General features: G+C 40.3%; 2 protein-coding genes across 7 annotated transcripts in view; one reads left to right on the top strand and one right to left on the bottom strand.

Annotated features, from left to right (window-relative positions):
• Positions 1 to 8,284, top strand: part of LOC133134980 (LIM and calponin homology domains-containing protein 1-like) — a 124,954-nt gene extending 116,670 nt beyond the window's left edge. For 5 of the 6 annotated variants that reach the window (XM_061251667.1, XM_061251666.1, XM_061251665.1 and 2 more), the window contains 9 exons: positions 22 to 114; positions 523 to 687; positions 1,915 to 2,024; positions 2,458 to 2,576; positions 3,059 to 3,176; positions 3,694 to 3,777; positions 5,062 to 5,170; positions 5,591 to 5,693; positions 5,912 to 8,284. In XM_061251667.1, the coding sequence (XP_061107651.1) occupies positions 22 to 114; positions 523 to 687; positions 1,915 to 2,024; positions 2,458 to 2,576; positions 3,059 to 3,176; positions 3,694 to 3,777; positions 5,062 to 5,170; positions 5,591 to 5,693; positions 5,912 to 5,937 (927 nt within the window). In that variant the 3' untranslated portion in view covers positions 5,938 to 8,284. The remainder of the gene's footprint in view (positions 1 to 21; positions 115 to 522; positions 688 to 1,914; positions 2,025 to 2,457; positions 2,577 to 3,058; positions 3,177 to 3,693; positions 3,778 to 5,061; positions 5,171 to 5,590; positions 5,694 to 5,911) is intronic. The other variant, XM_061251664.1, reaches the window with a different exon arrangement.
• Positions 8,285 to 9,512: 1,228 nt separating this feature from the next.
• LOC133135713 (paired mesoderm homeobox protein 2B-like) lies at positions 9,513 to 12,983 on the bottom strand. Its single transcript, XM_061252930.1, has 3 exons — positions 12,743 to 12,983; positions 11,791 to 11,978; positions 9,513 to 10,975 (listed from the first exon to the last, which is right to left on the bottom strand). Exons 1-3 carry the CDS (start codon positions 12,981 to 12,983, stop codon positions 10,544 to 10,546), a joined length of 861 nt encoding a protein of 286 aa, XP_061108914.1. The 3' UTR covers positions 9,513 to 10,543.
• Positions 12,984 to 13,366: the final 383 nt, after the last annotated feature.

The raw sequence follows: 13,366 nt of genomic DNA, 5'->3' as shown, positions 1-13,366 counted from the left end.
TCCTGTGTGTGCGGCTGACAGGAGAAGTACCGGCGTGAGCAGGAGAAGCTGAAGCAGGAGTGGGAGCGGGCGCAGAGGGAGGTGGAAGAGGAGGAGAGAAAGTACCTGGAGGAGGTGGGAGTCGAACTTGCCACCCACTGAGGAACAATCAAAAAAATGTTTATTGCTAAATAAAAATAGTTTGCTTATGTACATGCAAAAGTTGCAACAGCTGACAAAATGATGTGAATGTTGTATAATGTTAAAATCAAGTGAAGAATCATTTTGCCTGTTCTCTCCTCATCCTGAATGTTGTCTCATTGGCCTGGATTCAGTCAATAACAGGCCTTACCTTCAATTTATGATCAAATGTGAGTGTGTTTTTTTTCCGTCAGAAACATGCTAAAATCAAACAAAGTTTGATTGAATCCAGGCTTGTATCTCCTTATGCTAATGCTAAGATCGTTTAAAGATCGTTGCCTGACAAATGACGGACAGTCGGGGTCATTTTCGGGCTGTGTGCTGACAGTTCTCTCGCCTCAGGAGCAGAAGATCCTGGAGGAGACCGTGGCCCCCCTGACCCCCCGCTCGCCTGCCCCGCTCTCCCCTGGCTGTGTGGAAAAGCCCCCGCTCGTGGGACCCCAGGACGGCATTGTCCGCTCGCTGGCCGACTGGGAGCGCAAGCAGGAGCTGCTGGAGCGGCAGGCGGTGAGCCAGGAAAACGGCGGGGGAAGTCGGGAGAGGTGCAGGATTTGGGGGGGGGGGGGGGGGTATGGTCACAGGCACATACCACTGCGGCGGCCTGTAGCCTAGTGGCTAAGGTACATGACTGGGACGCAGAAGGTTGGTGGTTCAATCCCCGGTGTAGCCACTATAAGATCCTTGAGCAAGGCCCTTAACTCTGTGTTACTACAGGGGGAATAGTTGTGCTTGGTGTGATCAACTGTAAGTCACTTTGGATAAAAGCATCAGCTAAATAGCAAATTATTCTTATTCTTATTATTTTCTTTTATTATTAGTAGTAGTAGCAGTAGCAGTAGCAGTAGCAGTAGTAGTAGTAGTAGTAGCAGCTCCTGGGATCTGCTTAGCAGGATTACACAGTTGTTACTGTTACTTCCCTTAACTTTCATTAGAACAGTAGTTTCCTCAGTCATTGAAAATCCTGCACTTTTGTCCTGGAATGTCATGGCCCAAACATGGAAAATGGTCAAATATCAAAGTACATGCAACAATGAATTACCCAAATCTAAAAAACAATGAGGAAACTGCTCTTGCTAATTTACGAGTTTTATATCATTTGCTGTACTCCCAAGTCTAGCAGGGCCAGTATGTGGAGATTTCAACTGTGCAACAGTTACTGTAGCTTCCAGACTTGTGCATTCCTTCCACTGCCAAAGGTCACTGGGGTTCAGTATTCAGTGCCAAGGACATCCACAAGTCTGTCTGTGCTCACACAAAATATTTTGCAAGTGAAGAGTACTGTCTTAGCACTGCAATAAAAGCGTAAATGTTTCCTTAGAACTTCACTGAAAAATAGATTTGAGTCGAAATCCTAAATCAGTTTGTTTGCATCAAGCATTCTCATTTTCAAAGCTCCAGTCCAATTTAAACACTTTCAATTTTCATTTTGTTTTCCAATGTATAAGTAGTTCCAAGGAATTTTGAATACATTTAGATTAATCTGATAGAATGCAGGTGTAAACCAGTTACAGTAACTTTTGGTTAAACTAGAGAGATTTCCGAATGAACCATTACAAAACCTTGAATATGGCAACATATACTGTGCTACTTTAAGCATAGACTGTTTCTGAAAGTATTCCTTGTAACATAAAAATAGTGTATACAAGAGTAGTAACCTTGTCATAAAATGTTTGAAAGTAACACAAAAGTAGTAACCGTAGTAACAACAGTCGCCTGTGTGCCCTTCATGCTCAGAGAGGGGTGGACAGAGAGAGAGGGGAGAAACGACCGGAACACCCCGACTGGAGTGAAGCAGTCGCTGGGCAGTCAACCGCGGCGAGGAACGACTGCAGGGTCACAGAAAGGTCAGTCATCCATGTCACTTGGAAATCCCCTGTTGGATGAACTGATCTCCAGTCACACCGCATCTTGTTATATTGTTTAATTTCTTGTTCTTTCTTGTAATATTGTTTCATTTCTTGTCATTTCTTTGCTTTGCCTTGTTTCTATTGTAAATGAAGAAGTATACATATTGTAAAGCAGCGCAACTCAACTCCGCTTCCTGCGGGACGCAGTTTCAGCAGGTTACGCTCCGACCGTGCGCTACACCACCTGATTTCACTAATTCGCTTTTTATCTGAACCAAGCAGGTAAAATAATGAGTGAAATCGGGTGGTGTAGCGCATGGTTGAAGCAAACGGCTGCAGACACTGCAGCCCGCAGGACATGGAGTCCAGTAGCTGCTGTTCAGGCTTTCAGAAAAATTCCTTTTACAAAGTTCTGCCCATCCATCTGCAGCTCACAGTCTCTGAGCTCCTCACAGACAGAAGCAATCGCACAGGCTCAGCAGAACGGCCAAAGATCACCCACCGCACCCCAGCTGCAGTTCCTCCCTGGTGAGACCTCATCACTGACGGGTGAGGGGGGTAACTGGGGGCAAGTTTAGAGAGCCAATCTTTCATTTGAGTTCATCCCATAAAGCATAGGTCTCAGACTTGAGCTGAAGTGTGTAGACCAAAGGGCCGTATCATCAGTATTACATTTGTAAAAGTAGATCATTGCAAATGCATACTGCAATACAAGTATGTAAATGTGGACTTTTAAAAATATATATTGATATATACAGAACATGTATCTCTGTATATCTTGCAATAATATATTAATATCTTGTAATGTCTGAATGTGGCAGTAAATTGTACTTGACAGTATATTTTAGTGTTGCAATATCTTGATAATATTTTTTTAAATCTATTCTTAGCATATTCCATTTCCATAAAATAATAAAAACATAATAAAAAATTATGTAAATGTATTCTCTAATAATATCATGTGCGGTGTGTCTGCGTAAGCTCTCTGCCCCGTGGCGTTCTGAAGTGTCCGTTTGTTGCTTCTGGGTCAGCCCCATCATGGAACAACAGGCCGACCAAACCGCAGGGGGAGGAGGAGGTGTGGAGGAAGACCGCTTCTCTGGACCGCAATTGGAACGCCGCACAACCCCAACCTGGGGGCATGAAGAGGTCTGCCTGTGTGTGTGTGTGTGTGTGTGTGCGTGTGTGTGACTGTATGTGTGTGTGTGTGTCTGTCTGTCTGCCTGTGCATGTCGGTGTGTGTGTGTGTGTGTGTGTGTGTGTCTGTCTGTCTGCCTGTGCATGTCGGTGTGTGTGTGTGTGTGTGCGTGTGTGTGTGATGTATGCGTGTGTATTTGTATCCTCATTTCTGTTTATATGTATTTCTATGTGAGTTCACACATGCTTGCACATGTAATATACGTGCCTTTATGGAGCCCATATTTGGTAATAAAGACAAGGTGACAGAGAGCTGCATGCATGTGTCACTTGGCTGACCATGGTAGAAATCAACAATCATCGGTCCTGTTGTGTTTGTTCACATGCACGCACATTACTCATTACATTTGTACACCCCTAGCATGAAGAGCACTGCAAATGTGAACATTATTTGTTGCCATACGGAAGGGCTGGCTCTCATTGGTGCACAGCTTTGGTTGTGAAGGCCTCATTGGTTTGTTGTTTCCAGGTCTGGTTCCTATGAGAATTTAGGAGCAAACCCATCCCAGTCATCCTCATGCTCATCTGATGTCCAGCCACAGTCTCCCAACAGGTACAGCACTGGGTAAACCCTGCCCCCCCTCCCCCCCATCCCCTCCACCATCTACCTTTTCACGCACCTCATTAGCTTCTGGGAGGGTCCAGTTTCAGAAAAAATGTGACAAAAGTTCCTTGCTTCTAATTTTCCTGTTATTTTTGGTCGTGGAGAAAGTAGCTGGTTAAACAAGTTTTTCTCAAGCATGCAAAACAAATACATTTCCCAAAGAAGTGACTGGGAAACTAAAGTCTGTTTTTTAAAGAACGGAAACAGCAACTTGTTGCATTGAATAATTAACAAAAATGTCACAACCAATTATTTTGTGACATCATGTTGTTCTATGTCATAGACGCACATTTTTTTTTTTTTGCACGGTAAAAGAAAATATGCTCTCCAGGACTCTATCCAAGGCCACGGAAACACACGGGAGCTCACATTAAAACGGAAAACGGAAAAAAAGATTTGATCGACAGAAATGAATGAAATTTAAAGTAAGATGTAAAAATGGGTGCATACAAAAATGACTCCTTCACAACGCCTCATCCATTGTCAAGCCCAGCCTACTCTACATGCATGCATCAAGCTGCTTGCTTTATTGTAATGCCAGTTTGATTTCATTTTCCAAGATATTCAAAACATTATGCACACCTTGGAGTTTATCATGTATTTCTGGTTACGTTGTTGTTGCATGTGGATTAAAAATGCGTTTGGGTTTACACTTGTATTCAATATTGTTACAGTGTGTCCGTGGTTTGGGCAATCGGCTCACAATCCATCCTCAATGTGTCTTGGGTGCATTTACACCTGCATGTTTATGTGGTGGAACAATCAGCTGAGACACATTAATGCCAGTTGTAATTTTGAAATCTTCAGCCTTATTTGACAGTCATCATCACTGCATTGACTGGACTGGGTGTGGATTTTTTCCCTTTCAGTTTGTGCTTTGTGGCAGAAAAGAGAGCTTCCGGGGCAAAATGTTTTTATTTGCTTGTTTGTTTTTCTCCCTGGCGTGTTATCTTGTTCCCGTAGCCTCAGTTTAACTTCAGGCAAAGATGCGACAGGTCAGCAGTAGCCTGTACCATGTGACCACACACAATTCACTGTGATACAACCAACTATGTGTGTGTGTGTGTGTGTGTGTGCATGTGTGTGTATATACGTGCGTCCATCCGTGTGTGTCTGTGTGTACACGCATGTGTGTGTGTATGTGTGCATGCGTCCGTCCGTCCATGGGTGTTTGTGTGTGTGTGTGTATGTGCCTGTGTGCATTTGGGTGGGTGTCTCTCTCACCCCCTGCAGGTCGGTAAGTGGGAAAAAGCTTTGCTCCAGTTGTGGCCATCCGTTGGGCAAGGGGGCTGCTATGATTATCGAAACCCTGAGCCTCTACTTCCACATCCAGTGTTTCAAGGTCTGTGACCACAGCATTCATGTCAAATGACAAACTGTCAATAACGTTATGATCAGTAACTGCAGGAGATCACATTCCTGGGGATTTTAACATTTGTTTTGTTAGCGTTGATAATTATGTATAAGCACAGACAGTTATACTTTTATGACATACACTTTCCAATATGTGGTTTGTTATTGTAAATGTATTGTAAATGTATCCAAGTGTTGCTTTTTTGTCCTCTTTTTCTACATTAGAGACTCCAAAACTCATAATATTGTTGAGTAAATGAAAAATACAGACAATGTGTATTTCAACATTGAGGACAAACCTTGCATCATTTTATTCTCAGCAGTGCGTAGGGAATTGGTTCTGTACAAATGATTAGAATAGTAAAGGTGTTTTCTCTCTCTATCCCCTCCCCTGCTGTGTATCGTGTAGTGTGGAATCTGTAAGGGGCAGTTAGGTGATACCAGCGCCGGTACGGATGTGAGAATTCGTAGCGGCCTCCTCAACTGCCATCAGTGCTACATCAGATCTCGCTGTAAGTCACAAGCATATGCTGCACACTCACTGGTTTCCGTGTTTTTGTTTTTGTTTTTTTGTTTTTTTTAACTGTTCTCTTTGTCCTTTCCCTTTAAGAGGTTGCATACAGTCTTTCACCCAGTAACGTCCTGTGATTAGTTCTGCTCGAAGGATTTTCATGTTGAAATTCATTGTTGAAATAAGCTAATAATGCTTTTTGTCTTCTTTAATTGATAGCTGCTGGCCAGCCCACCACGTTGTGAAGAAACTTGGTCTTTGGACAGTGGAAGGATTTAAGGGACAGTCGGCTCATTTACAACTGTTTCTCTGGACAATCGCAAGGTGGACGGGAGAAGGCTACAGAAACGGAGGGATGGTTTCAGTCTGAAAATGAAATGCTAATTAAATTGTGAGAAATAATTATGGCGACCAAATAGTTTGGATCACAACAAGCAGGGAGAATCATGTCCACTGGTTACTGTTGCAATGTTTAGCACAACCGAATTAACTTTACGTTTCCGGCTCCTTCACCAATGATATACTTTTCCTGTTCTGCTGGTGGAGCCTAATACATCGATCGTGAATCATACATGATATTGTTCTCTACGCCTACACCTAAAGCAATATAGGAACCTGCGCAAATGCAGTAGCTAATCAGAAAATGTGTAACGTTAACTTTGAAAAGGAAATCGCTGTATTCAAAATTGTGGAAGGGAATAAACACTAATCAGTGAAGCAAATTCATAGCGATAATTATGGACTAAAAAAAGAAGTAAGTGAGACTATTTTTAAGTCCCGCAGGTTTTGTATTTGGACGTAGAACAGCTAAAGTTTAACTGACATTTCGGTCAAATTAAGTTGAATCCGGATCCGCCATCGAAATCTCGCCTAATTTATTACGCGTTCTGCAACCGAACTTCGAGTCATTGTAAAGGGAGCACTTAGCTGCAACATGAACTTCTATAAATAAAATAACTACATATTTTTGAAGATGCTAGTTTTCATTTGTCGTTTATCATGGTAATATATAATTTTTTACTGCTGGTTGAAAACAGAAAGTATGGGGTGTTGTGCTAGAAATGCCTTAATCGTAAAGCTGCGTCTGTAGCCTACCTGCAGAAGTGATCATTAAGGCACGTTGCGCGTTTTTATTTTATTTTTTATTACGATTTGCCATTTCCGGAATTCGAGAACTTCAAATGTTCCCATAGGTTGTGTTGATTTAAATAAGAAGCTTTTAATGAGTATAATCCCATTTAGATCCATTTGTGTAAATCTGTTTGAGAGACCCGGTTCATTATTTAATCTGCCTTAATATATTAAGTATATAGTTAAGGCAGCTTGAGCAGAGTTTGTGCTATTTTAAGACGACTGAAATATTAAATTCATGGTTTTACGTGTCAAACGTAGTCTAAGGTTTTCTTATCTTTTCTTTTTCGCTCCGACAATTGTGTCGGACATTATTAGCCTACTAAACTGGCTATAATTGATAAAAATATGTGCATGTACGCTGGATTCTCTCACGAAGACACTGCTCGCTATAGTTTCATTAAGCAAAGTCGTTTTCATAAATATTTCGTTACCTTTAGTGTTAGAGATTTGGTCTCCAAATGTCATTACATTGCACATGTGCCTTAGGAATACAAGTGATTGCACACTTGGTGGAATGTTGGCGCTTACGTTTAAATCCAAAGATGATGATTAGGTCTCGTGAGCGAGCAGGATATTCATTTTCGCTGTAAATGTAACGCCATGGAGACAATGAGACTATAACTACAGTCCTTTGAAGTGGGAGAACTGTGGTAATACACCGCTCCGTGTCTTTCTCTCCTACACACTCTTTATAAATCGTGCATTGATGAGCAAGATTTGGCTGCGACCCATTCCGTCGGCACCTTAAAGCAATATATTGCATTCACATACACAATGTGTTTGCTCTCTGTTGACAATGTGTGGGATTCAAATATAGGCTACTGTTGTGGTAACTATATTTTTAAGTCTCGATTGTTACGTATTTATTTTCGAAATAATAAACCTGACTCCCTATTTCGGCTATCTGAATTCCATGAATCTCTGAAAATCTAATTCTGCCGACCAATTAAAACGGAAGTGCTGCCGTTCCGTAGCTGCCAACTGAGCTGCATCGCAGTGGATTTTCTTTCTGAATCCAGATAAACACCAGACCTTCTCCCTCCGTATATTCTCAAAAGTATCTGCATGTAGCGTACACTTTTTATTTTCGAGTATGATATATCATTCCACTTCACAGCTTAGCAAATAGCGATTATTTTGAGGAATACATAGTTATGCGCCCGTCCCGTCTGAATTATTTTTTCTGTCCTACAGTATTTTAAGCTTCAGTTCTGATTATGTTTTGTTATGTTTATTTAGGTAGGATTAAAGTATAACTGATACCCGGGGAGGGGCACTACAATCCTGGTGTAATGTTTTCTGGGATGGGACATACTTATATGGTGAAAATGGGAACGATTCGTGCGATTGAACTCTGTATTTATTGTGATATCCATCTGAAAACACAGAGAATAGAAATGTTGAAATGCAATGGCTTTTATAGCAAATGTATGTTTATAAATAAAATGTTTAAACTTACGTCGGCCTTGTTATTATTGCTAAGTACTGTGCGTAAAATGCAACGATTTATTTAGCCAGTGTTTGGGCTATATTATGCTCTAGAAAAATAAAGGTCGCTGTCCAATGTCCTGAAAATGTCCTGTTCTATAAAACGCAAGATTATTAACAATAAGAGAAGTATTTCTACATATTTCGCTATTCCTAGGCTATTTGATTTGAAGTAAATATTTTATTTTTGTTCTAATCAATTATTGAGACGAGCAAGTTTGAAATTATAGAGAATTATACATGGGGAAATGTTTAAATGGGCTATTAACCGCAAGAGGGCATCAAAGCACCAGCTACAGAGCGGGCCAAACGTATGAAGACTAGGTAAGCGAATAAAGGACTGATTGCTGATCATTTTATAGACAAGGCTGTATATATGCTTGAAACAGTCGTGTTTGCATATGTTTCTAAAAAAGAATTAAACTAGGCAGGTAATATAGCGATATAACATTGGCAAGATGATATAATTGTAGCCTACAGTTTATTTCAAGCTATTTCTCATTATATAACCAGCACATATCCTGACGCATATATAAGCCTACCGATTTTGATACACCTGCAGATTTCTAAGAATAATTGCAAGACAAATCATTTGACGACATTTTAACAACAACGCGATATTGTAGTTTAGCATTTTGTTTCTGAGCCTCCTCTGTAGCCTATTATATGAACTCCCAACACGACTTCACTATGCCTCTAACAGTATCAGATTAACGGGCATATGTAGGCTAAATCCTTGCACTGAAATGCTAACGTCTGAAGAAAATCTTGTGAAGAAAAAAAACTCAAAACTAGAAGAGGTTTATTAAGATAAGACCTAAGCTACAAATAATTCGCATTATATTATTGTTCAGTCTGACAATTATTTACTTACATTTAAAGGTGAGTTCACGGCTTATCAAACCAAATATCACTGAATTTCAATAGAATGTTGTTTGCTAATCTTCATATCGTTTGGATGTTTTTGTGACTCAGGTAGGCTAATTATTTTCAACACGTAACATGCTATTCATCAATTTTTTTGGATTTTCCATTTATGAGCAGGTAACAGTCAGATGACAGTTACACGCATTATTTTAATGAGGAATAAAAACACAGTGCAGCTTTGTTATCATTTTATCAACCACCAAGTAAAGGATACACTTGGAAAACTATATACACATGTAGAAATAGTTCCTTCTTAAATATAAGCATTCATTTACCTACATATAAATAATTTTCAAATCTGGACAAAACCGGAAATATTTGACTCACTAAAAAGAAAAATATATTTAAAAATTGGACAGAAAAAGACAACATGCAACTAAAATTTTACACGTACAGTGCTTAAATTATTTCAGTTTATGCCAGAAGTAATTCGCACGTGGTGACATTGTAAAACGTCAAAACACTCCATAAACTCGAAGGGGAAACGTCCTAGGGTCAACAATAAAGACGGGTTTATATCTATTAACACTACACATCTGAGCCACACAAATACAGCTGTAGAAGGACACACAAAACATTGAAGTATTCCTGTCAACAGTGAAATGTGCAGTTTGTGCCTTTTGGAAATAATATATTTTTAACGTAACAATAACTACAACAGTTAAAAGGCCACCTATACTGTTCTCAAAAAATACAATTTATATCTGATTTGATCTTGAAACGTACTTCATGTTGCCTGGAAAAATACGAAGAGAACTAAGTCAGGTGCCTTTTAATACTTATTTATTCATAACGCAAGAGACCGTGCTTGTTCGTACGCTATATGTATTCGTGAAAAGAATGTGGCATGTTTCATCAACAGTGACTTGAATTTGGATTCGTTGGAATTTATATTTGAATTGTTTAAATTAACCTGACAAATGCGAATAAAGGCCACAGAATGATAACATTTGGCCTGTATGACAATACATTCGTGACAGATTAATGTACCTGAACATGTAAAGGTAAGTGCTGACCACAACACCCCAATGAACACAGAAAGGTGAAAATAAAAACAGCGTCGAACAAGTATTTTGTCACTCCACTCGCTGACTGTCGGCTGTCTGCAGCAAAGGTTGGTTGCTATAGCGCAGAACTTGTCAATCAAGCCAGCGCTATTGTGTTCTCGTCCTCATTCTTGTTTAACTGTAGGGAAACGTGTCTCCTGTCTTTTGGCATTCCTTGTTGCACGAGTAAGGACTGTACAGTCGACAGAGGAAACTATTTATTTTTTTCTTTTTCCAAACGTCTCCATCTTGCTGATTAGAACATACTGGTTTTTACTAAAGTAGCTTTGGTTCCATTCTGTCTCTGCAAAGTGGACAGGACGCTCGCGAACGGTCCGCCTAAAGAGTCCGGAATGGAAGTGATGTTTGCGGGAGTGGGTGCCCATCCTTGACTGGGCGCAGTGCCTACCAATCCTCCAACTACCGGCGTCTTCACTTGTTCCACTGGTCCGTTCCCACCGGGGTTAACCTGTCCCCCAGTCGGGCTTAGGCCACCACAGCTTTGGGTGGGGTTCACGTTAGGCACCGGACCCCCAGTACTGTCTGGGTCTGTTGCTTTCGTTTCTTTGCCGTCATCATCTCTTGAGTCAGGCTTCTTTCCAGAAGACCCGTTCTTAGCAGCTGCTGCTGCGGCGGCGGCCGCGCGCTCCTGCTTGCGGAATTTTGCGCGCCTGTTCTGGAACCACACCTGAAAGGTTTTGAATAGAAAATTCGCAGCGAATTTAAAATTGACCTTGCGTAAAAACGTGCAGTGGTTTTCAGAGAAGCTACGCCATGTGTAGCCTTCTCCACTTATAGTGATGCAGAGCGTCTTAGTGATGCTTATACGTTAGAAATGCTAATATTTTACATTATTTGGACAACATTGTATCATATGTAATTTTGAAAAGGCATTACTGTATTATGGTTATACTAATAAAGTATAAATAAAACTAGTAAAATGTCTAGTGTTAAATCACCTCTTGCATAGTACATATGGTCCTGCTCTGGTCCAGAGTAGGACCAGACGTATACTCGTCAAGGCTTGAATTACTTGACATTACTTAACATTTTCCTTTGAATAAGAATTTCCATTATGACGGTTACATTCAATAAAGTGAATATTGACGGTTGATCCGAACTATTTTTATGCTTCCATTGCGATATGTTTGAATGAATGGATAGTGGTTTATTTTGAACTAATGCACACACAAGGCAGTCCAAACGTTGTCTTGTATTGTAATTGGGAATCTTTCTTTACAGAAGAATAGGTAATTCTATCCAATTCAATGTTCCATTCAATGTTGAACTACAGGTAGGCTTTGATATATATATATATATATATATATATATATATATATATATATATATATATATATATATATACATACATACACACGCGATACAACATTACAGGTCTTCCTTCCGGATTGTCATTGATCTCAAGTTCTCAAATCTAATTCAATCAGTCTATATTAATATATTTTCAGATTACGTGTGTATTTTACGGGCACATAAACACACCTGAACTCTGGCTTCAGTTAGGTCGATTTTGAGCGCTAGCTCCTCTCGCGTGTAGATGTCAGGGTAGTGGGTCTCGGCGAAAACTCGCTCGAGCTCTTTCAGTTGCGCACTGGTGAAAGTGGTGCGGATCCTCCTCTGTTTTCGTTTCTCATTTAAGCCACCGTGGTCCGTGAACAGTTTGTAGGGAACTAAAAACAAATGGAAATGACATGCATGTAAACATTTAAACATATCCTAAAACAGGACAAAAGAAAAAGAAATGTAAAAACATTGTCCGCGATCAATATATAGCCTTGCTATATTCTCAGTGTACCTAAGATAGCCAACATGTAGCAAGCCTACTTGCCAAAAAGTTTATTTCAAAATGTTTATAATGACAAGATAACTAGCCTATAGGCTACTTCGTTAATTTGGAATATGGCTTTCATATTCCAACAACAACAAAAAAGAAATTAAACAAAACTTAAAATGTAAATAATGATAATGTTCTTGAAATACATCTGACTTTTAGTTATTTAATATAATCGTGTATTATTCAACAATATTAAAAAATCTGAATAGCTATATTTAATTTCTTTGGAAACCTGTTGTAATTGTGTCATCACCCTCAGTTATTGCTGGTGTAACGTAAATGCAGTGCCAATAATGAGCTTTTGTTATTTAATTATTCTCCGAGCTTTATGTCTCATCGCAAAGTAAATAAATTATGCCTATCATTTTGGCAGCTTAAGATAATTTTGTTGGCGGTTCGGGTGTGACTGGGATAGTGTAACCCCATAACTGAATTACCTCTCGCCTGCAATCGGTTCTAACGTGATAGATTCTTTCATTTGTGTAAGCAAATTTAGTTTGGAAAATACTAAGCACATTTCCATTTTCAAATGTAATCAAGGCTTCTATATACCGGGGAAGATTTTTCTCGCGCAGCGAGCAAAAGATAGAACGTGCTTACCTGCAGTATATGGGCTACTCTGGTGGTCCCGTAGTGTCCCCAGACTGCAGGAACCAGGAGTGAGGGAGGGACACCCGGAGGTGGCCCCAAATGTAGTCCTGATCGGATTGTACTGAAAGCCACCGGCTTGGCTGCACGAGCTGAAGTCCGCGTAGGCAGATGCCAAGCTCGAGGTGTCCATCCCAGCCATACATGACTCGTAGGCAGAGGAATTGAGGTAAGAGTACTCCATTTTATACATTGAAAAGGCTCAGTGGGTTTAAAAAATCTTCTCCCTCGGAAAAAATGTATTTCAAAGTAGACTCGAGGTATGTTTAATGAGATTTAAAAAAAACGCTCGGGGGGAGATAAAGGTTTATTTTTTGTTCGAAGGAGGCTATACTGTGGCTAGATGTGCACTGCTCGGCGCCTGCTTCTAAACTGGCCTCCTTCACAGAAACAGCGCCTTGTTTTATGAAAAGCCTCCTATGAGCCGCCTAGCCCGAGGTCTCTAGAGCATATAGTCCACATAATAAACTTGGCTCTTTCCACTTGGACAATAGCAAAGCGTTTGGTCTTATTGCTGGCGCTTTTTACATGACAATAACTCATCAGTCTGTTGGGCTGGCACAGGGGGACCGAGCT

The sequence above is a fragment of the Conger conger genome, chromosome 8, assembly GCF_963514075.1.
Source record: "Conger conger chromosome 8, fConCon1.1, whole genome shotgun sequence".
In the NCBI taxonomy this organism is placed as follows: Eukaryota; Metazoa; Chordata; class Actinopteri; order Anguilliformes; family Congridae; genus Conger; species Conger conger.
This window is presented reverse-complemented; position numbering and strand designations above follow the sequence as displayed.